We start from the raw sequence: 27,134 nt of genomic DNA, 5'->3' as shown, positions 1-27,134 counted from the left end.
ACTGTACAACAAGTATAGTAGCTAGAAATCATAATAGAATGATTAGATACCCTTGCCTTCAGTATTTCTTTGCGATGGAAGCCTCCAAAACAATCCCCAACAGCCGGTATTCTTCATGAGCAGCCTTCAAGAAATGAAATGAAATGAAATGAAATGTTATATTAACGTCTTCAAAAGGCCATAATGACCTATGAGACCAAAAGTTACATCATGGTGGATCTGATACAATGTCTGGATAAAAAGACCCAGAAAATGAAAAATAAAGATGATACTACTGGCACCTAGAAAATGAAACTGGAACTGGAAGGTACACTATGGAGGTACCTCCATCTCATAATATGTGCCGCATCGGACACTGGCGGATCTCCTCAATATCCTCTGTGGTCAGCACCCTGACTGGGTGTCCAGCATGCCTCGCAAGAATAATCCGAATCTGCCGCTGCAACCTCCGTCTATGCTGGGATGCCCTCCTCCGTAGTCGTGGGCGTCTGGACCACCCAAGCTCAATCGCACGATCAATCAGTGTACCCCTGGTGTGGGCGGTATCCATGTCCTGCTGCTGCTGTGGTCCATCTGGCGCAGTGATGGCTGGACAAGAGAGAGAAAGAGAGTAGCCATCATTAGGGCAGCCTGTAGTGGTGGTAGAGGCTAGTGTGCAGCAAGAGAGCCTCCTTTAATGAAGAGAGAGAGCTCCAATTTATAGATTTGGGGCTCCCATGAGTTAAAAAAGAAAAGAGAAGGCTATGATGACAAGTGGAGAGCCACACAAAAGCTGAAGTGACAAGTGTGAGGCCACTTGTCTCACTTTCATCCAGTTTCTAACAAGTGTCAGGCCTCTTGTCTCACTTTGGTCCACTTTCTTGCCACATGTCCCAATCTAAGAGATGGGTCCTTCCATAAACTCTCTCTCTAAAAATATCCCAACTGGTAGCCCATTTGTTATAGGTACTTTGGCAACTCTTGGTATTTGCTCAATTCCAAACGTAATGACACGAGCAGAATTTCCATCGAAGTCGGGCCAAAAATAGCAACTCTCCTAAATTTTAGGAGTGTGATTCTTTGTATTGTAGGATAATCCCCCATTCCCAAAGCTTGTACTTTCCAAATACTTAGCCATCTTGGAGTCCACCAGACCCATTTCATACTAGGAAATGCCCTAGCTGGTGACAGTACATGTGTATACCGCTCAAATCCATTACGTACAATGTTCAGGGCCTCTGCCATGTAAATAATGGAGACTAGTGTGGGACTACATTAATAGCAGTGAGCCACATAGTGTGTGTTTGCAGGAGCACAATCAACACTCCTTGGTGGGCCATGAAGGATATTTTGCTGGGTTTCGGATTTTCTATGCTAGTTCTTCTACTTTCTCAAGTGTTGCTGTGCTTGTACGTCATGAGTTGCAGCCACGTGTTGCGTACAATGATCCGCAGGGCCGTTTCCTTGTCGCTCAATGTATGCTTAATGGGAAGATTTATGAGTTTGCCTCGGTTTATGCCTCACAAACTTTTTCTACGCGAGCTGAAATGTGGCACCGTTTGACAGCCTACCCCCTTGGATGGGACATGCTTTTCTTTGCGGGGATTTTAATAATGCACCTGATCCATGGGACAATAGTACGCATCGGTCTCATATGCTCTTAAGGGAACGTCACGCTTGGCGTCATATGCTTGATTCCTTGCACGCTTGTGATTTATGGTTGCATCGTATGCCGGGTTGCACTGGCTATACTTTCCATCACAATGGTCTCACTAGCTATTGGGCTCGATTGGACTGATGCTATATGTTGAATTTTGATGCTTAAGGCTTGTTTCAAAAGCCTCAACACTTCCCGACGTATGCATTCCCTTCATAGGGTGCAACGGCATGATGAGACTTGGACTGACAACAGTATTTTTCTGATTTGTTTGCTGCTCCTAGACCCTCCACCTCAGCTAAAATTGCAGCACGTGATGTGTTCTTACGCCGAGTGCATCCTATTCTCTCCGCGGATGAGGAAAATTTGTTAGAGATGCCATTTATTGATGAGGAGTTAACAACTACCTTGGCCCGATTGGGTCGCTTGAAATCCCCAGGATGGGATGGGCTTACAATCGAGTTCTTTGCTGAGTTTTGGGATGATTTGAGCCCTGTTTTACTGCACATTATTAATGATGCCTGGCTTTCTAGTGTGATGCCTCTCATCGAAAAAGGGTTTGCTGCGTTTGCTCCCTAAAAAACCGTTGTGTGAACGTCTGTCCGATTGGCGTCCGATTACTCTGATGTCACTGGTTTATAAATTAGTTTCTAAGATGCTAGTTCTCCGGCTGTCCCACATTTGGTATGCTGGTTTGCACCCTGCACAGTATGGTTTTGTGCCCCGCTGGCAAATTCTTGATAATATTGCTAATACTTACATCAGGATAGAGTATGCCAAATACACTGGTCACGATGTTCCCATCATGTAGGTAGACATTGAGAAAGCTTTTAATACCGTTCCATGGGATTTCATTGCAGCCGTTCTTGCCCAGTTGGGCTTTGGTCATCGCATGCAACATGTGGTGCATTGGCTCTATGCGGATGGCTCTACCCACTGCCTCTTGGCTGATGCTCTCTCTTCCTCCTCGGCATTGGGCTGCTCCGTCTGGAGTGCCTTGCTATATGCTATCGTCACTCATCCATTATTGCTATACATGGATGCTTTGGTTTGGCAGCAGCGCTTGCATGGCATTGCTATTCCTGGGGAGACGCCTTTTGTTAGCCAGGCTTATGCTGATGATTCCTTTTTCTTCTTGTGCAATTCTCAATTAGATCTTCAACAGCTTATGCAAGCCCTTGATCAGTATGGTTTGGCGGCAGGGTTAAAAGTTAACTATGCAAAATCAAAACTCTTGCCTTTCCATGAGCGTGACTACTAGAAACTTTCCACTTGGCCACTTCATGTTCGCCTTCGGATTGTCCAGTCCAACATTATTATGTGCAATTTCATGTGCCGCTCATTCCTTGGTCCTCTTCGGACATTCAGCAGTTTATGTCCAGAGCAATAGAATGTCTTTGACGTACCAAAACTGACCGTAAAGCGGTGCGTCTTCTCAAATTCAATTATGTTTGCATCCAAAGATGCATGGGGGCTTGATCATCCTCAACATACATGTTCATGTGCTTGCTCGCAAGGCCATGCTCTTGCCTACTTTCTTGGAACAGCGTCAGCCCAGGACACTCACGCTTTCTCACTTGTTTGCCTCTCTCAAAACAGTAGCATTTGGACACTGGACACCAGCTATCCCGGACTTTATTTTCGGGCATTTTCAAGGCCACATTCTTGGTTGTCCTTTTTCTACCCGTTTGATTTCTCATTGGCGGCAGCTTTTGGCACATTTATCTTGGTCTGGCTGCCCTCTGGATCCGAGCAACTCGCTTCGTCCAGTAGAGTCTACACTCGAGTCGGGTCTTTGATTCCCCTTTGGCACTTTTTCAACCTCGTAAGGCTTATTTTCTGCATCACTTGGGCATTTCTCTGGTGGATGATGTAGTGGATGATAGTGGCTGCACTCTCCTTTCCACAGGCCTGAACACGATTTCATCTGGGGATGCATCACCGGCCTATATGGCATGCTATCACTGAGTTGCTACAGCCTTTCCAGCCACTGCCTCGCCTATTTTCGCCTCTTCCACTGCTTGACTGGACGTTTGATCGGAGACTACCAGGTTATTCCACTTTATCTTTTGCCAATCTATTTGCCAAAAAAGCCTACCGTCTTCTTCTTCCGCAACCATGGATTCAGGATCATGGCAATCATTTCTGGCGGTTGGATAGGCCGCTTGGGTGGTGGAAAATATGTGTTCGTCGTATATGGAAAAGTAAGCTTCCCCTCAAGAAACGGGTCTTTCTATGGCGATGTCTGGTGGGGGTGCTTCCAATGGGTGCTCTTCTCGCTGCCCAACGTAGTCTCCTTAGTTTGCCCTACTTGTTTGCATCCACGCGAGACGGTCCTGCATCTTCTCCAGGCTTGTCTTACCGCTCGAGATTTCCTGGCTCGTTTGACAACTCTTCTCCGTGCCCGGTTTCCCGATCTTTCCTTTCGCAAGCACTTTTGGTTGTTTGGTAGATACCCTTCTACCCCCGATTATGCTCTCTTTCTTTCGTGGTGACATTATTGGGCCTTATGGAGTTTATACCATGCCCGCAACACTCAATTGGTTGGGCACACTTCGGTGGATGTGTTCACCTTTTTGAGATTCTCCTTGCTCTAGTCTCTCTAAGATGCCCACTTTCTTGGAGACCTTTCCATGGCCCAGTTGGACGTGTTTTATCACTGTTTTTAGTTTTCTGCTCCACGTTGGGACAGCTATCGATGTACATGGGGCATTTATAATGAAACAGTTGTTTTCACATACAAAAAAAGTGTCTCTATAGTGTGTGTAAGCCTAGTGTGCTGCAAGAGAGAGAGAGCAACTTTGTGCCTATTGTGTCGCGTGTGGACTCTACCCTATTTAGTTAGGATTCGCTCTGCCTTCCCAGGCCTCATTGGCCCCCTTCGCTGTCACAGGCAAGCACATGAATACGGAAACTAATGGCCAAAACACATCACATATTCAGCATCCATCACATCAAGTGTGTATCAATACATCATACATCTATCACACGCATCATAAACATATACATCCTGAAACCACATAAGATAATCTTGCACATGACACAACACTAGGGGCTGAAGCCAGAGTACTCTCTTATACAAGATGCGGGTGCCCGAGAGATCCACTCATCTGCCAACACCAGATTTATCCAAATCAGTGAAAACAAAGAAATACAAGCCCTTGGTCACCAACCAGAGCAAAGCAGTCACCAACTGCTCTCCAAAGAAAACAAGCCCTCGGTCACCAACCAGGGCAAAGCAATCACCAACTACATTCCAGTGAAACCAAAACCTCGGTTACCAACCAAGGCAAAACAGTCACCAACTGTTTTCTTGGTTTCACGGCTGTCCACACAATTGTGCAATCCAACAGCCCGAAACAAGCCCAAAACAGCACTTTGGCCAAATTGTTTAGTAACCACACAGCACAGTTGAAGCCAGGCACAAACTATATCTGTTTTGACCCAAGAAACCCGTGATATCTATGCTGTAAAACAGCACAGCCAGCCTGTAAATAAGCAAGAGAAGGTGCCGACCAGCCCTAGAGAGCCTGTATGCAACTCGACCACCTTCCTGTGGCCTGTATACAGCTCGGCCAGCATAGAAAAGAGAGAAAGCCCTGCCGACCAGCCCTACAGCACATGCTTATGCAGTCGACCAGCCATACAACACATGTTCTTGAAGTCAACCAGCTATTTGGCACCATTAGGAGCAGTCAGCCAGCTTCAAGTGTCTTCTCACTGCTGTCCAACAGCCCTATGCTCTCTCAAGAAGCAGTCAACTTGCTCTTTTTGGCTGCCCTGGCTTGTTCAGCACACTTACCTCCCAGAAAAGCAACTCGTGTACCTCAAAAATAGCTCCTCAACTTCTTTTAGCAACTCGTGGGACTTCGACCCAGTGCCCGGGTGCCCATCACTTATAACTGGTCCCAGTACATCAAAATAAAGTCCAGCCCGATGTGAACTGTGTTATAATTTATAAGTTTTGTCCACCCAAACTTTAATGAGTTTGAACCTGCAACCATAAACTTTAGTAGACAAAGGGATAATAATTAAATAACGTTTGAGTGTGCACACTTACCACCTGCAAAACACATAAAATCACCGCCTTAGTCCCAAACAGGTGTGCACACACGCGTCCACGGGGTGTCCAAGCATGTCCCCGATGCCCGTGGACATTCACAATCAATGTCAAGGCAAACAAAACAAGTCACACATGCAAGTGCATTTCACAAACAAACGCTTGTGCACAATGATTTGGATTAAATCACCCAAATTGCCATCTTGTACATCAAAACAGTTGCGACCATGGGCACCACCCATGCAAGATCCAAGTACTGTACTCACGAGAGCAACTACCCTTTTCATGAGTTCAAATAACTCACTAGGGTCACCAACCCTTCCGTGAGCTCACATACTTACTAGGGTCACCAACCCTTCCATGAGTTCACATACTCACTGAACAGAGTCACCAACTCTTTCATGAGTTCCACACACTCACTAGGGTCACCAGCCCTTGCATGAGTGTACAGACTCGGTAAACAAAGTCACCTACTCTTCTTACTGGCTTAGAGTCACCAACTCTAGTCACTCATCAGAGTCACCAACTCTTTCATGACTGAATCCATCATGCTCCTGAATTCTTCCAAGACAACATCCTAGATATCCTTCCGCATTTCACAGATCTCTTTAAGGCATCTTACAGATTAGTAGTGCTATGTGTGAACATGGGCTTACCAGGGGCACTTTTTCCCATTGGGTTTTTCCCCCTGGAAATTTAAGGTGAGAGGATACTACACTTTATATCTTGTACTTGTACTTCATTTGCTTATCACTTAATATACATGCAAGTACTTCTCCTAGTCGGCTTCCTGGAAGTCTGTGTGTGCTTCATTGCTATGCATAGCCTAACTCTAGCATTCAAGAGGGCTAACATTTGGTATCAAAGCTTCTGAATCTGTTCATTTAAGGATTTCAGCAATTTAGGGTTTTTCAGCCTGTTTTAGGGTTTTTTCTCTTAATCTAACCAAACCCTTCATACAGGAGACTCATCAGACCATCCCGAATTTGATTCTACAGGCGTTTTCAAAAAACCCTAATTTTTCAATTGTATGAACAATTGGTACAGTTGTACAACCAACCCTAAAATCAGATTTGACTTCAAATGTGTGTTCGCCTCGCTTTGCCACATCTGTCCGTACAACTCTGAACTGATTTGGACCAGTCCGTACAGTACCCATTGTAACTGATGCGGCACCTGTTGTACCAACTGTACCTGAATATACATCATTTGTACCTGCTGTGCATAGGTAATTTATAAAATTTGGGGCTTTTTGACAATTTTTGCTTAATTGCAAAATTGAAGCTGCAAGATACACAAAAATTTGGGGTTTTTGGATTTTTGTGCAATTAGCGCACATTACAAGCCAATTGCATACAGAAACTTGGGGCTTTTCTGTTTAAGAGCACCATTGCTGCCCCTTTATAGTTTTTTGGCACAAATTAGTTGTATACAGTCAATTTGCAAGCATTTTGTGGGTAATTCATTTGCACAAGATCAGCTGAGTTGCCTGGCATAGCACATTGCTGCTTTTGGGATTTCCCTACGGAAGTGTTTGCTCTTTCAAGAGAAGTATTTTGCAAGTTGTCACTTTGTGCATTCAATTATTATGGCACAAAATGCAATGAATGATTTGGTGTACTCACACAAGAGGATAAGTTAAGAACAGGCAAATGCATTATGCATGAGTAGTATTTGTGATGTGGATGAGCCATATTCATTTGAAGAGGCTCAAGAGAATGAGCATTGGATGTGAGATGGATGCTATCCATAAGAACAACACTTGGGATTTGGTTGACTTGCCTCCAGGCAAGAAACCCATTCGCACAAAATGGATGCACAAAGTCAAACGGAAAACTATTGACATTTACAAGGCCCATCTTGTGGCCAAAGGTTATGCCCAACAAAAAGGCATAGACTATGATGAGACGTTTGCACCTACTTCTCGGCTTACGACTATTAGATGTGTTGTTGCATGGAGTCCCGACATCAGTTTTTAGAGGGGGCAGTTGAGTTCTTACATCTGGTGGAGCCGACCTTCGAGGAGAGTGTTTTTGTACAACACTGGACTCCTCTTGGTACTAGCTGCCCATCATGGATGGAAAGTGCATCAATTGGATATAAAAACAGCTTTTCTTAATGGGGACTTGCAAGAAGAAGTTTATGTAAGTCAACCTATTGGATTTGTGATGCATGGTCAAGAAGGCAAACTGTGCAAGCTCCACAAAGCACTTTATGGTCTCAAAAAACCTCCAAGAGCTTGGTATGAGAAAATTATGCATACTTGACCAGCCAAGGATTCAACAATAGTCCAACAGAGAGCACCCTCTATGTCAAAGAGGATCATGATATTTTGATTATGCTCATACTCTACGTTTGATTGGGAATAATGAGGATGCAATTTCAGCTTTCAAAGCTACATTAAAGACCTTATTTGAAATGTCAGATTTGGGTTTATTGCACTATTACTTAGGCATACAATTTGTGCAGATGGATGAAGGCATTTTTTATGCTTCAATCCAAACACATACAAAAACTCCTGCATAAGTTTGGCTTCCAAGATTGTAAGCCTATTTCTACACTTGTAGAACCCAGGCACAAATTAAGTATGTATGATGCAGGAGAGCCTTATGACATGAGCCTGTATAGCCAAGCAATGGACTGCCTCATATACTTGTGCAATACACACCCAGACATTCAGTTTGGTGTGTCCTAGTCGAGCAAATTCAGGCACAGCCCAGGGACAGCATTGGCAAGCTATGAAACACATTTTTCGTTATCTTCACGGCACCCTGGATCTTGGATTGTTCTATCACAAGGGGGAAGTTTGCAGATTCATGCATACAGTGATTCAGACTAGACTGGTAATTATGACACTCGGTACTAGTGGGAATTTTATTTTTATGGACAATTCATGCATATCATGGTTAAGTAAAAATCAACCCACTATTGCCACATCTACCTGTGAAGCTGAGTACATGGCAACCTTCACTACTACGGTAGATTGTGTATGGCTAAGAAGGTTTCTTTGCAGATCTTCGCGACGAGTGTCAATAGCAAACACCCACCACCATACTTGCTGACAATCAAAGTGCTATGGCCGTGGCACAGAATCCAGTTTTCCATGCGCATACCAAGCACATAGAGATACATTATCACTATGTCAAGGAGAGGCTTCATGCAGGGGAGATCACTTTGACCTACTGCCCTACACAGGACAATGTTGCAAATCAATTTACCAAGGCGTTGCCTCAAGAGAAGTTTGAAGCTTTCCGCAAAGCTTTAGGCTTACTCTTCTATAGGGAGTGATCTGCTACCTTGTACAGGTTACAACATCACTACAAGGGGGATTTCAAGGCATCTTATAGATCTTAGAGATTAATAGTGCTATGTATGAACATGGGCTTACCAAGGGCACTTTTTCCCATTGGTTTTTTTCCCTGGACATCTAGTGTGAAAGGACACTACACTTTATATCTTGTAGTTGTACTTCAGAGTTTGATTTGGATGCACTTCAAAGACTCTCATGAATGATCAGATGCAATCTGGACTCAAACTTTCTTTTCTTCTCTCCATCAGAGAGTGTCATGAAAGGAGTAACTTTCAACAGTACCTTCCAATATTTGGCTATGTAAGTCTGCACCAACTCCCCTTCTTCCTCTTTCAGCCAATTCCATTCTTTATGCACATTTGTAGCAAGGTTTGGCGGTAAGAATTGAGCATAAAACTGAGTTTCAAATTCAGCCCATGTGCGGGCAGCACTATGATCCAAAAGTTCGGCCATCTACCAATCACTAGCTGTTTCTCCTAGATGCATACCCACATGCCTCAATTTAGACTTCTCCGAGAAGTCTTCGTTGCAAAAAGCAATCTCAAATTGCCCAATAAAAGCAAGAGCTTTGGTAATTTCCATCTTTCCAAAGAAATTTTCAAACTTGATGTCCTTATCCCCTAACTTGAACTCTTTGGCTTTCTTCTTTGAGTGAGATCTGCCACGCTCATCAGTTTTAGCATTAGGGGATTCATGTCGAGCCCTCTTTCCACTATCCCAAGCGGTACTCGTAGATCGAGTGGAATCAGCATGATGAGAACGCTCTCGGTGTGGAATAGTATGATGAGGATGAGATATGGCCTCTTCTCAATTACCTGAATCTGCATGTACTTCCAGGCGAGAAGCCCTTCTTCCACTGAAGTCCTTGGATACATCCTTTCATCCTCTCAGATAAGACATGGCCAATTCACGAGGATTCTTATATCCCATCTCTGCTGCTATAGCCCTCAAAGGCTGAACCTCTTCATCGCGTTGCCATCTGGAGATCATCTTCTCCATCATCATCTATGAGCCAAATCATAGAGTTTTTTATTGTTGCTCGCAGCTGATTTCAGAACGCCTCCATCAACTGCAATGACATGTCATCGTCTGTCCGTACGATTGTATGGATCCATACAGCTGTACAGGCATGTACGGACAGAAATTTCAAAAACCCTAAGACTGCTCCAAAAACCCTAAAAAGTGCTTTTTTGAGGTTTTTATCGCCCGAAAACCATTAAAACAGGTTTAATATTAGTTTTTTTGCAAGAAAAAGCTTTTCCATGGTTTCTTCATCGACAAGGCTATAGGAGTTGTGGAGATTACTCATGGGATGAGCGAGTGTTTCTTGGACTTGGACTTGGACTTGGATTGGAACTAGAACTTGGAACTTGATCTTTGGACTTGGACTTGGATTTGGATCTAAACTTGGATTTGGATTGGATCTAGACTTGGATTTGAGTATTGGATCTGGTACTAGCCCGATGAGAGATACTTGTGGGTCATCCCCGTGGTGTGCTCAGCATCAAAGATCTTGTGCCTAGACATCGACATCAACATTGACTTGGATATCCTACATCGGCATATCTGTTTGTTTTGTATTCATTGATTGTATTGATCCTAGCCAGCATGCTCATGGATTGTTCCTAAATAAATTCAGGAAAGGAGGCAAGGCCTATTCCCTGCTCAATGTGGTGTACTGTGCAAGATCCCTATTCCCTTCTCTCTCGCCTCTCTCTTTATCTTGATTTCTTGGACACGTGGTTGAGTCTATCACTGCACGCCCCACTGGGCTTACAATGTTATCAGAGCAAGATTTCTCTTGAAGGAACTTTCTTAGGGTGATAGAGCCATGTCGAGAGAAAAGCAAAACCAAGGACCTAATGAAGGGAACAACTATGAGGCCGATCAAGGACTTCAGGATGGGAATCAAGGCCATCGATCCATTATTCATGAGGCCGTGGCCATGACATCAGCAAAATACCCAAGACTTTCAACAGTTTAGACAATTTCTCAAAGACGAAGAATTTCTTGCTTGGAGAACCAGGTTGGAACAGAACCAAAGAAGGGCTCGAATGTTTGAAGATTTCATCAAGGATCGAGCCACTGAAGCGGAAGGAGTTGAAGTTGCTAAAGCTTATCTTCATGCCAAAGGAGCCGCCTTTGCAAAAGGATCTATAGCAACCCGTTCCATTTCTCGTGAAGGAAACAAGGAGGCCATTCCTAGGCCTGCTACCTCAGATGCAGCTTCCTCGGGACAAGTAAAGGAAATGAGGCAAAGAAGCCAGAGAGATCGGAAGATCATCAAATTGACATTATGGCAAGAAGTTCGACGAGTGGTTTGCAATGGTGTTTAGTCCATTTCATGTTTCGACAAAGAAAGGCGTCAAATCTTTGTGGACCAAAGCTAAAACAAAACCCTTTTTAAGCATTGAGACTTTATGCTAGCAAAGGACCAGTGATGGTTATTCTATACCTTTTTTGTGGTTGAACATGATGACATCGCATTGGAGAAATCTTGAACCAAGCAAGCCATGTTGTGGCCCATGAATGTCAAAAACAAGAAGGAAGCACATGCATTATCTCGGAGATCCCTGAGCTATGCAGTTTCTATGGGTTACCATATGGATTTCACTTTGATGAAGAATCCTTATGCTACCAAAGAGGATTTCAAAGATGTTTTGGAACAAATTGCAAATTAGAGATTTGGCGACTTTTTATGTCATCAAGTAGGGTTTTCTTATGATGCAAACCCGGGTTATGTGTGACACAAGGAATTGAGGCCAAGGTAATGGAAGAGTGCCATGCTCCTTCCTACATGGGGCTTAGAGACAACTTGACTACACTTCAAGCGGCTTAGAGACACCTTGACTACACTTCAAGCTTTGGAGAGCTACTTCTATTGGCCTACTATGAGAAAGGACATTGAACTTCATGATTCAATAATGTTTGGTTTGTCAGAAAGTCAAGTTTGATCGACAAACACCAGCAGGATTATTGCACCCATTGAATGTTCTATGGGAGAGGGAGAGTATTACTATGGATTTTATCTTTGGATTACCAAAGTCAGGGAATGATGGTATATAGACCTTTCAGATTAACAAGAAGATCAACCATGTATGTCATCGGTTGGACCTTTCAGATCATTAGAGGATATATAATGCCTTCCATGACAATTTATGGAAACCATGTACAGGAGGAGCCTATATTGAAGGATCCACTAGGAGGAAGACCCAAAACAAATTGAGTTTCATTCTGTGAGAAAAAGTGAAAAGACAGTGGTCAGAAAGCTCCTCTTGGAATTCGAGAATTTTTCGCTATTAAATGCCAGAGAAGTACTTCAAGGACTATCTAGATATACTTCGAGTTTATGAGGAAGTGGTTGGTTTAGATATACTTGACGTCCAGGTATATCGACGTCTTGCGATCAAGATAGATTTCAAGAGGGAGGGATTGTACCTCTAGCCCTCTTCATTGTATATATATTGGATTGGAATCGATCATTATTTTGCTTATATAATGATTATTTGGGCATGCTCTAGTTTGGGTGGCAACGATGCCCAATAGCCCAAGGAGCGAGATTTGTATATGGGAGGCAATGATGCCAGATGACCCATTGGACGGCAATGATGCCAGAATGAGATTTGTATATGGGAGGCAACGATGCCAGATGACCCATTGGACGGCAACAATGCCAGATATATTGGACTTCGTAGCAGATGGCCCATATGACTGTACTGGATTTTGCAGGCGGGCGGTCATTGCGACCAAATGGCCCATATGACTGTATTGGATTTCGTAGTCGGGCGGTCATTGCAACCAGCTGGCCCAGATGACTGTATTGGATTTCGCAGTCAGTCGGTCATTACGACCAGATGGCCTAGATGACTATATTGGATCTCATAGTCAGGCACTCAATGCGACCAGATGGCCCAGATGACTATGGAAGAATGCTCGGGCGGTCCTAGTGACCAGATGGCCTTGAGGATACTTTGAACGGTCCTAGTGGCCAGATGGCTCAGCACGGTTTCGATGAAACCAGACAGGACAATCCACGAACAGGAGGATCATTACTTGTGCACTGCATATTGATGTATGTTTGAATTTCTTTGACTTTGTGTGCTGTTTTTGATGTGTGGACAATGCTTGGATTTATGGCATGTGATAGTCCACTGGGCTCCAAACTACCTGGCCAGTACTTGGAATACCCAGTAGACGCGAATGATGCATACTTGTTTGTTGACTAGCTTGTGTCTAGTTTTTGCCAAGGTTGTTAGAGGCGTCAGAGGCGTTTGGTACGAGGCGGGTATGGTACGCGCCTTGAAAGACTCGTATTTTTTAGAGACGTTAGAGACGTGTTAGAGGCGTTTGTTATATATATATATATATATATATATATATATATATATATATAGTGATAGATAGATATAATATATATAGTGAAAGTTGAGAGAGAGAGAGAGAGAGAGAGACTAGAGTGTGTATGTATGAGCCTTGAGGGAGGGTGTGTATGAGAGAGGGAGAGAGAGTGTGTCTGTGAAAGAAAGAAAGTTGTATTAAACGTCTGCAAAAGGCCAAAATGACCTATGAGACCAAAATAGTCCATCCTCATCATCTGGATACATCATCAAGATTCAAGGGTACAAAGTAAAATGAAATGAACTGAAATGAACCAGTAGAGTATAGAGAGAGCTCCAAAAGTGGGTATAAAAAACATCATCATCCTAGTGTGTTTGAACTTTGAACTTTGAACTTTGGGTCTTGAGAAAGGCTTAAGGGAGGGAGGGAGAGAATGAGGGAGAGATAGTGTGTGTGAGAGGGGCTGCCTTGGGCCCTTAAAGCCCCTGTCTAAAGACTCAACCAGCAAAAAACATAAATAAATAAATAAAAATAAAAAATAAATTAATTAATTTTTTTTATTTTTATTTTTTTGTGGACGCCTCGATCAGGCAGTCATACGCCTCGAACGCCTCAAACTGTTAGAGGCGCGCCTCATAACAACTATGGTTTTTGCAGAAGATGAGTATGCATTTATATCTAACACATGCGACAGGCCATGAAGATGTACCATCAAGAACAAGGACATCGGTCAAAGAAAAGGCATAGAGATATTGCCAGACGAGAAAAAGGCACCACAGATATAGGAAAGACCAGATGCACAAGCTCACCAGATGAGGCTAGTACCTTGAAAACATATGGCAGTACTTGATGTACTTGGAACACATGGATATACATGGAACATATGGATATGCTTGGAACACTTGCAGTCCACAGTTGAGGACAACTGCGATATAAAAGGGAGGGGATGTAACTATTTGGCCCTCCTAGCTCTATTTTACATGTTGAAACCCATGCCCGGACACTAGACAAGGAAGAAGACATGGGGACAAGATCCATAAGGTTTGATTAAGAAAAAGCACCATTCTTGTCAAAAAACAGGAAAAAAGGTCAAACAGGGTTGATTGCAAGCCAAGGGTACCATTGGAAAGCGGACGCTAAGCTCGACCAAAAGGCTAAAAGCTGCTTTTTCAAAAAACAACCCCATGGCCAAAAAAGCAGGGCCCTAAAGCTAGAAAAGCAAAACAAGAACTTTTGACTAAGGTTGAGTAATATTTTACTATTAAAAAGACCAAAAGCAAAGTAAAAGGCAAAAGCATCACTTTTTGGCAAAAAGCAAGGCTTTCCCAAGTATAAAAGAAGCATGAGCCGCTCTTGAGCATCAAGTTGAAGAAGAATCTCTTCATCGCGTTGCCATCTTCGTTGAAGCGTGGAGATCATCTTCTCCATCACCATCTATGAACCAAATCATGGAGTTTTTCATCGATGCGCGTTGATTTCAAAGTGCCTCCGTCAACTGCAATGCCACATCATCAATTGTCCGTACGATTGTACGGATCTGTACAGCTGTACAGACTATACAGATAGAAAATTTCAAAAACCCTGAAACTACTCCAAAAACCCTAAAAAGTGCTTTTTGGAGGTTTTTTTGCCCGAAAACCATTAAAACAACTTTTATATCAGTTTTCTTCCGAGAAAGAGCTTTCCCATGGTTTTCTTCGTCGACAAGGCTATAGGAGTTGCGGATATTACTCGTGGGATGAGCGAGTGTGGACTTGGACTTGGACTTGGACTTGGATTTGGATTGGAACTTGATCTTTGGACCCGGACTTGGATTTGGATCTAGACTTGGATTTGAGTATTGGATCTGGTACTAGCCTGGTGAGAGATACTTGTGGGTCATCCCGATGGTGTGCTCGGCATCAGAGATCTTGTGCCTAGACATCAACATCGACATCGACTTGGATATCCTGCATTGGCATATCTGTTTGTTTTGTATTCATTGATTGTATTGAACCTAACCAGCGTGCTCGTGGATTGTTCTTGAATAAATTCCTGAAAGGGAGCGGGGCCTGTTCCCCGCTCAGTGTGGTATACTATGCAAGATCCCTATTCCCTTCTCTCTCTCCCCCCTCTCTCTATATCTTTATCTCTTGGACACGCGGTTGAGTCTCTGTCACGGCACGGCCTGCTGGGCTTACACCAAGAGATCGCTTGTCCCCTGCCTGGAGCTACCCTTTGCCTTGAGGTATATGGGCTGATTTGATGGCTGGTCATGAACATGTCTCATGAAAGATAATTGCCTATGTGAACATGAGACAGAAAGTTTTGGATGAATGTCATGTTTCACCCTATGTCGGCGGACATAAGAGCAATATTGTCTACCATTCAAATGATTGAGAGGTATTTCTTTTGGCAAGGCATGAGAAGAAGCATAGAGGCTTATGTACATGCATGTATCGCTTGTCAAAAGGTGAAATTCGAATGGCAAAAGGCTCCTGGTTTACTTTCAACCTTTGCCAGCTCTAAACCAGCCCCATGGGAAAGCATTGCCATGAATTTTATCATGGATTTGCCTCGTACACACAGTATGGCAATGATGCAATATGGACAATAATGGACAAGTTTAGCAAGCAAGCTCACTTCTTGCCTATCAAAAAGACCATAAAACCTGAGCACATGGCCAGAATTTTTATGTAGGTGTTTGCATCATGGAATACCCAAATCAATTGTGGGGAACAGAGATCCCTCGACAATGAGTCTCTTTTGGAGAGCTGTTTTTGACAATATGAGCACGAAACTAAATTTTTCATCAGCTTATCATCCTCAAACGGATGGACAAAGTGAAGTTGCAAATTCAGTCACATTGGATTTGCTTGAACGCTATGATTGGGTGTTGCTGAAGTTTGAGAAAGCTAGACTTCAAAAGAGGCATGGGGAATGTCTCCCAAGCTCTCTACCAGGCATTATGGACCGTTCAAGGTCATTGAGAAAATCAATTCAATGGCTTTTTAGGTGGCTTTGCCAAATCATTGGGGACAATACAGAATGCATTTCATGTAAGCCTCTTGCAAAAATATGTGGGACCGGAACCTAAAGAGCCGGTTATGAAGTGGCTTTTCACTTGACTTCAAGGTAGGATCAAAACGTACGTACGGATCCAATCCGTACGTACGGGGATCCGTACGTTTTTTTTTTTTTGGGGGGGGGGGGGGCGCCTGCGATAAACGTTTCGCCGTTTTGTTGTGTTTTGTTCTAAACTTTGTGCCTTCTGTGCGGCGCGTCTGCGTCTTGCGTCTGGACTTTGCAGGCCGTACGACCTCAACCTTCCGTATTTATTTTTACCAATGGTATGTATTTTTACGTACCTTAAAATTTTTTTCCGTACCAAACAACGTACAGTACGTACGGATCCGTACAGTACATAACGTTTGGTACCACCTTGCTTGACTTTGCTGAATCATTGGAGGATACACAATGCATTTCATGTAAGCCTCTTGCGCAAATATGTGGGACGGGAGCCTAAAGAGCCGATTATGGAAGATCCACCTAAAGTGGAGGAGCTGGAAGAGGTGTTACAGAGCTCGAGCAGATTGTGTTTCACAAGGGGCGTAAGCTTGCAGGTGACAAACTTCAAAGACGCTACCTTGTGAAGTCCAAGAATTACTCACCCATGGATGCTAAATCGATGGATGAGGTATACTTCCAGGAGCATCCACAACTTCTAAAAGTATACTTGGAAGCTTTTCACTTGCGGTCAATTGTTTATAACTCGGGGCGGGGGGGGGGGCATTATCTACGCTTCCGGACCTATGAATGAACTCCATAGTGTCGACATGACACCTCATGCTTCTCTAACTTACGTCTACGCCAAGGGTCATGTGGACAGGCACCTCATGGTAGGGGACTAATGTCTACACCAAGAGCCAATATGCTAGTTGTGAGAGGCTAGGGATTTTAGTCTATGCACATAATGTCTACACCAAGGGCCAATATGCTAGTTGTGAGAGGCTAGGGATTTTAGTCTATGCACATAATGTCTATACCCGGAATGACCGCCTGCTCTACAAGCTAAATGAAAGGGAGATTGTCCAACGCATTCTTATGCATGGCATACTATCACCATTTGGCCACCCAATTGGTCCACCCGTGCTTTCTCATCATGTACGTACATTGGACTGGTGTCCATGGCACTTGTATATGCCGGGGATTGATGCCACTCATGTAATACTGTGCACTTGGCTTTCGGTTGGGACTTGTGCCTCTGTGTACATGCCCGGAAATGCCTGGTGGATTGGTGTTCCATTGGGTCTGGTACTTCATGTACTTGCCTGGAGCACGTCTATTTTGGTATAGTCTCATGAACGGGGATTGTCCATACCAATGCTGCATTGCATAGCATCTTTATGTGCTTGCTTGCAATTGAAATTGCATGCTATTTTCATGCTTGCTTGACCAATGTGTAATTCCGAGTAAGAGGACGCCCGCCCGCGAACCGTGCATGTGAAACTGTCTAGCTCTGACATGGTTATGTGGCATGTGACAGGTGGTAAGTATTGGTCATAAACCTAGCCTTAGGAGTTAACACTAATTTATAAGTGAGTGTGTATACACTTCATTAAGTTTTGGGAGACCAAAACTCACTTATAAATTATGACCAGCTCGGTGTTCACACACACTGATGTCCCGAGGTGGACAAAACCCAATGTCCACCGCCCAGACCTTATCCCCTGTCGACAATCCGTCTGAACGGTGAGACATACGACAAAGGCCTCCGGATGATCCTCAACGGCTATGAAGGCACAGAACACATCCGGCAGAATGATCACCCTACTATGTAATCATATGAGTAGTTGTAATTGTACTGTCTGGTAATGCAATCTTGTAATAGCCTAAAGGCATCTTGTAATTGGAGACTGAAAGGGATAAAAGGGGGAAAAGAAAAGAGACAGCGGGAGGCATCTTCTTGTAACTTTTGATATCTGAATTAAGAGAGAAGAACATTGTCTCCTTCTGTGTCTCATTCACACTTATATTGTCTGAGAGAGAGAGTGAGAGAGAGTGTGTATTGTCCACATCATCTTTAGTATAGAACTGTAGTGTGAGGCACAGAGCGAACCTATGGGCATAAGGCATTGACGGATTCTCAGCCGGACTGATTCCGTCTTGCCAGCCGGATTGACCCTCGACACTTGGGCGATCCGCTAGGGAAAAGGGAGTGCCCAGAGAAACACAGGAGGTTCTCTGTTCATCCCTCAGTGTGGCATTCTGGCGCAAGCTTTGGGCAACCAAGAAGAAGTACTTGCACAAATCCTTGCGAGGCAACTCCTAATCAACAACCTGCAGCAACAACTACCCAGACAGCTTCTCCTCTCGGGCTAGGCAACATGCAACCTCTGCGTCCAATGGCCAATCAGGGAGGCAACCACAAGTATCCACTATACAAGGGTAAAAAGTATGAGGACCCTGACACACACGTCACAAAGTTTGAAGCAGTGTGGAGGGTGAACCATCCTCGGGGGAATGTGGCTGATGAAGGAAGAGGGATCAGTTCCAAGCCACATTCGGGGACATTCCTACAGAATGGTTGTCCCAGTATGTACACGACCATTTCACCACATTCCAAGAACTGAAGGAAGCATTCCTCAGAAGGTTCCGAACAGTCAAAACACCTTCTGAGCTGCAAGAGAAGCTTAGGAGCCTGAGGCAGAAGTCCTTGCCAGTGGATGATTATGCCACAAAGTTCCACACATTATGTGCGAGACTGACCCAGGAAGATAAGCCATCTGAGGCCATCCTGGCGGATTGGTTTCTGCATGGCCTACACAAGAGAATCAAACCAACCGTGGCTGCAACACAGACATTGCATTACAAGGGTTTGATGGACTAGTCGAGGCAACCAAAAGGGCAGAAAGGAACGGCTTGGAAAAGAAGTCCAAGAAGAAAAAGAACAAAAACAACAATTCATCAGACAGCAATTCAGCAGTGAGTCAAACATAGAGGAATCAGATAATGAGTCAGGGGCTGAGGAGGAAGCAAAGCGCAGCAAGAAAAGTAAGCAAAAAGGCAAAAGGGACGAGGTGGATGTCCTGGCCAAGAGGGTTGCTGAAAAGTTGGCTACAGGCTCGAACAAACACTCCAACGTGACAGACTACAGACCGGGTGTGTTCTGCCCAATCTGCAAAAATGAGGGGCATCTGAAAGAAGAATGCAAGATGCAGCAACATGTCATAACAAGGGATTAAGGAATGGATGGAAGCCTTACGATGCAAGGACACGGAACAACAAAAATGCATCAGAGTACAGGAGGATGAACTGACAGAGCTCAACCTGGGCAATGCAGAGTAACCCAAAACTGTCAAGGTCAGCGCTAAGCTGGAGGGACAAATGAAGACCGAGCTCCAAGAGTGTTATGCAGATACAAGGATGTCTTTGCATGGAGCTACACAGACATGCCAGGCATAGACCCAAGCTTCTATCAGCATAAGATAAACCTAAGGGAGGATGCCGTTCCAATCAGACAAAAGAGATACAGAATGAACCCCAATTATGCCAAACAAGTAAAGGAAGAAATAGATAAGCTATTGGCAGTGGGATCATATATCCAATTGAAAAGGCTCACTGGCTGAGTCCGATTGTAATTGTGCCCAAGAAAAATGGGAAGCTGAGAGTCTGTGTAGACTACAGGAAACTGAACGCTGCAACTATATCGGATCCTTTTCCGCTGCCCTTCACAGACTCAATGTTAGATGCAGTGGCCGGACATGAAATGTACTCCTTCTTAGACGGCTTCAGCGGGTATAACCAGGTCAGAATGGCACCAGAGGACAAGGAAAAAACAGCATTCATCACAAAATGGGGAGCCTTCGCTTCAAATGTAATTCGGACTCCGCAATGCACCCGCTACCTTTCAATGCATGGTCCAAGAAATCTTTTATGATTACCTCACTGACTTCATGCGAGTGTTTGTGGATGACTTCAATGTTTTTGGCAAAAAGATGGAACACTTGTTATGCTTAGAAAGGTGCCGGCACACACAGCTGAAACTGAATCCCACCAAGTGTGCCTTTGCAGTTACAAGTGGAGTCCTCCTAGGACACGTTGTGTCCAAAGATGGCATTGCCGTAGATCCCTCCAAGGTCAACATGATCCAGAAGCTACAACCACCTCAGAATCTGAAAGAGCTCAGTAGATTCTTGGGTCATATCAAATGGCACAACAAATTCCTCCGCTACCTGGCAGACATTGCACACCCACTATATGGTCTCACCAAAAAGGGGGCAGAATACAGATGGACTTAAGGACACCAAAAGGCATTCTAGGACCTAAGAAGAATGCTTGCAAGCGCTCCGATGATCCAGCCACCGGAGTGGGATAAGGCCTTCCACGTGTTTGTGGATGCATCCGACACTGCAATAGGAAGTGTGTCGATGTAGCAGATGGAGAAAGGATGGTACAGACCCATCTACTATGCTAGCAAGAGGCTATCTCGAGCAGAAAAAAATTACAGCACAAGACAAAGAGAAGCCCTAGCACTAAATTACTCTGTCAGCAAGTTCAGACACTACTTGTTGGGCAACCAGTTTGCATTTCACATTGATCATCAAGGCCTACTATACCTGGTTAAGAAGCCAGACCTCATGGGGAAGCTGGCAAGGTGGATGCTACTGCTGCAAGAGTTTGATTTCACAATCATGCACACACCAGGCAATCAAAATGCAGTCGCTGACTTTCTTAGCCGCAAAGATATAGGAGAAGAGACAACACGAGTACCCGACCAGTTCCTGGATGCAGACCTGTTTGGAGTACAGATCATAGACACCTGGAGGAATCGGTACTATGACATGCTGCAATTTGTTTCAGAAGGTACCTTCCCAACTGGCATGACCAGAGATCAGCGGAAGCAGATTGCCCTCCGAAGCAAGAGCTTCCTGGAAATAGCAGGAGCCCTATACAAAGTTGGAATAGATCAGGTAATCAGAAGATGTGTGCATGATCATGGACAATCCGCTATGCTAACAGAAGCACACCAGGGAGTATCAGGCGGACATTATTTTGGAGACACAACAGGCAAAAAGATCATGCAGGCGGGCCTATGGTGGCCGACAGTGATAAAAGATGCATGGAATCATGCAAAACAACATCTTTAGTATAGAACTGTAGTGTGAGGTACAGAGCGAACCTATGGCATAAGGCATTGACAGATTCTCAGCCGGATTGATTCCGTCTTGCTAGTCGGATTGACCCTCAACATCCCCTTTGTACAAAGGGAGCAACCAGCCATGTGTCCACTCTAGCTTGCTCCACAAAGCACCTTCCTGCCACCTACATTGGACAACTCACCACCTCACTCCTCCTCCTCTCTCTAGAGATTGGCACCTCCTTCATGAGGGCATTTGGGCTGTATTTCCTGCACTTTCTCCTTCCCAACTCCATATCCAAGCTTGCTAAGGTGTTTCTCAAGCTTCCAAGAGTGTTTCCGGGTGCTAATAACTCTCCTACACACTCCCAATGACTGAAATTCAGCAAAACAGCTCTCTTTATTGCTGTAATTTCTGGTCTTTTTGTTGAAAACCCTAATTTCAGCCCTCCTTTCTCAAGTTGAACCATAGGGGAAGCTTTCCCAAGGTTCCCTTCATCCCCTTGAAGACTTTTGTCGTGAAGAAATGCAACAAATCGAAGATCTCATCACTCCAAGGACTTCCATCGTCGCGAAGACTTCCGCTGTCATCAACTCTAATTGCAATTGGTAAGCTTTTATGCTTAAATATGGAAGCAAGTAGCAGGAGGGAGGAACCGGATTACAAGGTCACATACCTTGTGTAGTGTTCTCTTGTCCTACGTGCTCTCTTGCAGATTGTTGCTACCATGTGTTGGTGGAACAATAGATAGCAAATGGTAGGGAACATGGGCACTTGAGAGGGTAGTGTGAGTTGCAAGTCTACATCGACAACCACTAGTTTACAATATTGTATTCATATGCATTAGTATGGAAATCTGGTCAGAAATGCCCATGACACTATGTACTTAACTCTCCCAAGATCAATATACTTTATGTGAGGGAGGAGTCCGCCGTTTTGGCTCATTGTGTGTCTCTTGTCAATTCAGCAAATTACTTCTTGTATTGAGCATGTGTCCATCAAACCTTGATGTATTTAAGTGTATTGATTAGCACAAAGTTACACAAACTTGCATGCCTAGAACCGTTTTCGCGTGAAATGTTTTGTTGCATGCAAGATTTGTCTATCTAGTTTACAAGCAGGGGACGCCCTCTCGTGAAACGTGCGTGTAAATTTGTATTCTACCCTCGCTTGTGGGTTGTAGATAGATGGCAGAGATGTGACTCTAAACTCTTTGTTCAAGCTTGCTAGAGTTATAGCTCACTTTACTATAAAAAAATTCACCCGAGAAAAAAATCCTTCTATTAGTTTCTGAGAAAACCACCAAAATGGCTAAGTACAATCTCGTCGTCAAATGGGAAACCAACGTCAAGAAAACAGCCAAAATGGCTAGGTACAAACTTGTCCTCAAATGGGATACCAAAGTCGAGATGTACAACAAGGGAGGATGCTTTTCTCCTCCGACTAGCTGCTCTAGGAGGAGAAGGCTATCTCATACAATGAGGAGGGGGAAACAACCACGCATGTGGTCTATAATACCAAGTGGGCTCACCACCACTATCTATAAGAAAGGGACCGTGCCACCAGATCCTCAGGAAGGCCTCCCGGCGCTTCCACATGCGGTCTGAGCCACCCTACAGCTGCCCCCACTAACCACAAAGGGCATGAATGATATTGGTCAAATGCTCCGGATAGACTACGCCGACGGGGTGAGGATGCCCTCGACAGCTTCGTTGCATCGAGCTCCACGTAGCTATACTACTGCAAATCTCCCATCTCTGGCTAGAACCTGGCATCCAGCGACTTGCAAGAGGAGGTGGAACTAGCACTGTAGAAATACTAAGGTGAAAGGGCTAGTCCCCCACCTTCCTCCTCATATGGCATGATGATCAAGGCTCAATGGCCCAAGCAATTGTGCCCCACTTAACAATATAGGCAGGGGCCGACCCATGGTGAAAATGTGTAGGATCCGCTACCAAACCTGTTGCCCCTTCGAGCAATCCCAAAGACAATGATGCTAAGACTCCTTGGGATGGCCACACCTCTGACATACTGCTAGTCTACCCCCAATGGCCAACCAAGTGTCAACTGCCAAGCTCCTATTTGCCAGTTGCCACATGAAAAGAGTGATTTTCCGTGGACGAAAACTATCCCAGGGCTGCTTCCAGAAATCTATGAGAAAGTGCGGTGGAAGGCCTTGGGACTGCCAATGTCCTACTGCTCTGCTGGAGTGCCCTCCACCTCTAACATTGGGATCCTACAGCCCATCCATGCAATGTAAGCGAAAAAGGGGGTGCCACCCGTCTCCTCATTGTCCTTTGGATCCTGCCATGTCCACTCTCCCAGGTTCCACTGGAGACTCATGCCCTCCCAAATCCATAATAGCCAAAGTCTCTCTCTAGCCACTTTGGCCAATGGAGAGTCAATGTGCCACTCATGTGCATGAAAACCAATCACCCTCACCCTCTGCGCAAGGTGCATCCCCTGAAGTCCTCCAAGGGAGTCTCTGCTCTCTCCAATCGGCCATGAAGCCCAATGGTGAAGGTGAGTAAGGCGGAGCTCTCATCCGCACCATGAACTACCAGGGATATATCGTGCCTGGTGAACACTTCCATCCACTGGGGGGGAGGAGGGTCCGGTAACGCGGCCATCCAATCCAGAGGGATGGAGGAGTCAATGTCGAGGCTAACTCTGTCTCTGCCCCGGATCCCGTTGAGGCCTCTCTCTTCGGCCTCAAGGGACAGCTGCCTGACTGTAAGCCAATCTCGAAGTGACCTAGCGAGGCCCGAGCTCAAAGCTCCCCAAGACATGTGCGGGCAATCCCTGAGCATGTGACTACTAGGTAGGTGGACCATGGGGTTCCAAATCAAAGGCTCTCGAAGCTGCTCCTCGGAGGCTACTGGAGCTGACTGCTGTAGGGCTGGACGCGTGTGTGCACACCTATTTGGGACTGAGGCAGTGGTCTTATGTGTTTTGCAGGTGGTAAGTGACCCCAAACTCAATTTACAGCTTATATTTTATTATACTAAGATTTATGAGTGTAGGTGTTCACATACACTTAAATTTGGGCGGACTGTACATAGGGTAGAAGTTATAAGACCGCCCGTGCGTGCGCATATATCAAGAAAATTATATGTGGTTTCGCAATTGTGCCGCATGCACAATAGAAATGAGCTGCAAAAGTAGAAAGAATCTCACATCTAAGGAAGTTTAGCTGAACAAATTAGCAAAATGAAAGCAGGTCCTAATGATCCAATCTTGCATCTATTTGCCTAGCCTACTTCTTTTTATGGGTTGTTTTGTTGAGGAGTGTTAAGCTGATAAGTAAAAGAGGAGAAAGAACCTCACCCAGTAGAGCACTAACTAAGCCACCTGCACTGACTTCGAGCGACCAGGTATGCCCTTGCCTTGTAGCCCAGACTGGGAGGCGATTTGCGACAACCAGGAGACGCTGCCTGCTGCTTCCCCTCACATCATCAGGGTCTTCTGGAAGGAGCTTATTTGTGGTATCGGTTGTGTGGTTGTCCCACAGACATCCTCCATTGTAGCTCCCATGGTTGGACACCTCCTCCTTGTCCTGTCTGCGGAGCTGTTTTTCGAGAAGCAGTCTCTCTATTCTTGTGGAAGACTGCCCATTTCGGGCCGTGTGGCTGCTGGACGAAAGGTGCTGTAAGTGATCAGGCTCCTCATCGGAGAGAGAGGCCGTCAGGGAGAAATTAGCTGCCGCCCGGCCATTAGCTAGCTCCCCAGGTGTGGACAGGGAGAAGCGACGGGGGGGTTCATCCGTACATCCCCCTGACCCCTTGCTGCGGCTTTGCTGCTCCGGGCCGCTCTTCTGCAAGGACAGAGAGTAAGACATGCGCTCCCTCCCTGGGGTAAGCTTCTGTCGATTCATACATGGAACTCAGGCTCTGCACAACCCCCACACATTCGCCGCGTGGGCATCAATCTGAATTGTATGATTCGGAAGAGATCGGGCCACTAAAACGGCCGCGGCTGGCGTTGCGGTGGCGCTGTACAACGCCGCCCACGATATCGGCAGCACTTTATATGGGAGGTGGTGGCCGACAGACGTAGTGGTGTACGCCTCCGTGGGATACACGGCAATGCAAAGGACATGAGCAATAGTAGGATCGCCTTGGCCATGGCCACCTTCCATAGTGGCCCACCCACATGACCAAAAATAGGACTACCTAGGCCCATGGCGGCCTCCATGGAACCGACCCTCGTATATGAGGTGTCACTAGGGAGCATGCAATCCCATCTCTGTCTGTTCGAGATCTCAGAGGCCTCATCATCCCTCCACTCCTCCATCTATCACTTCATAAATACTGTAAAAGCACTTATCATTATGCTTAATCCACCATGTTAATCCTCTTTCGAGATCCCAGATGATTCCTTCCTCTCCCAATTCACTGATTCCTTTCCTGATGAACTACCACCTCGCCTTCTTAAATCTAGACCCGAAGACCACAGGATCAACATATAAAATTTGTCTGTGCGTCTAAAGGAAAGAACGTTTCTTGTTACATCTTTACATGATTTTGGGTATGTTGTGGTGTCATACGTACAATCAACACACATTCTTTGGACTTCATGCATAACGATCAAAAGATTTGTGAGATAGTGGGAATTATGCGCTCCTTAGCCACACACGGGCAAAAAGGGAAATGAGAAAGAGGGAAAAGACGTGCCTTGTCTCGGTTAATAAGCTGATAGCTCATGAACCTATTCCTATAGCGGAATAAGTAATACATTTTGCAATTTGCTCACAACAACACTCCTCCACACACATTGCTACTATTGGTAGTTCACGTTCTGAGGTAACGTAAAGCAGCTTTTCCCGTGAGGGTACTGATCTTTCCCATCACCATGGGTCTTCAAGATGCCATATCTGAGAAAAACTCAGCTGAAGCAAATAATATACCATATACATCACCATGAACAAGTTGGGTTGCACCATGGGCAACCAAAACAGGTCAAGGCAGCACCAATAGATGTGCAGGAGTTTTGGAGTCAGTTTACCATTGTTTATGGGAATGCAAGGAAGCACAGAGGGTTTGGTCTGCAATTGCACACCTCTTTGGTAGGATTAAGAGGGATGCTATTATTTCTTTTGGTTCTTCCTACACCCATTACTTATCTTCCACATATAGTGGAGGTTGTATATTAGTTTACTAGAGATTCCAAAGCATTCATCCTCTTAGCTATCTAAAAAACTCAACAAGAATACACTCACCAAGCAAATAAAAAATGTAAACATGTCATATTTAATGAGGGAGTGTGTGCATAAGTAGTTATGTGTATATGCCCATTAGTATTTATCTTTGGGCAAAGATTGTCATGTATAAACGTTAGAAACTTTTGACAAGATTATTCATATGTAAAACAAAATCCCAAAAGTGAAAAGGTGCTATTATTAGCTCCAAGGACTAAAAGTATGAATATGACATACATACAGCGTGTAGAAGAAGAAGAAGCCACACATGTTGGGGGGGGGGGAGATTGTACCCAATGCTTGTGTTTTGTATGGTGAAGTATTTTTCAAGTATTTACGTTCATCTTCTCTATGCTTGTATTATTTTTCTCTATTCAATCATTATGAGGATATGGTTTAAAAATACTTGGAGCAAGATTCTTGTTTCAGTGGTATCAGAGAGCTAAGGCAAGTATAAGGATATCTTAAAGGTT

General features: G+C 44.7%; 1 protein-coding gene across 5 annotated transcripts in view; it reads right to left on the bottom strand.

Annotated features, from left to right (window-relative positions):
• LOC147619643 (alpha,alpha-trehalose-phosphate synthase [UDP-forming] 1-like) overlaps nucleotides 1-25,659 on the bottom strand; it is a 192,538-nt gene extending 166,879 nt beyond the window's left edge. For all 5 annotated transcript variants that reach the window (XM_086773322.1, XM_086773321.1, XM_086773320.1 and 2 more), the window contains exon 1: nucleotides 24,792-25,659. In XM_086773322.1, coding sequence (XP_086629448.1) covers nucleotides 24,792-25,338 — 547 coding nt within the window. In that variant the 5' untranslated portion in view covers nucleotides 25,339-25,659. The remainder of the gene's footprint in view (nucleotides 1-24,791) is intronic.
• Between the last annotated feature and the right edge of the window lie 1,475 nt (nucleotides 25,660-27,134).

The sequence above is a fragment of the Cibotium barometz genome, chromosome 33 (assembly GCF_041138505.1).
Source record: "Cibotium barometz isolate CiBa-2024 chromosome 33, ASM4113850v1, whole genome shotgun sequence".
Taxonomy (NCBI): Eukaryota; Viridiplantae; Streptophyta; class Polypodiopsida; order Cyatheales; family Cibotiaceae; genus Cibotium; species Cibotium barometz.
Note: the sequence above shows the minus strand (reverse complement) of the source record. Positions and strands in the feature narration are given on the sequence as shown.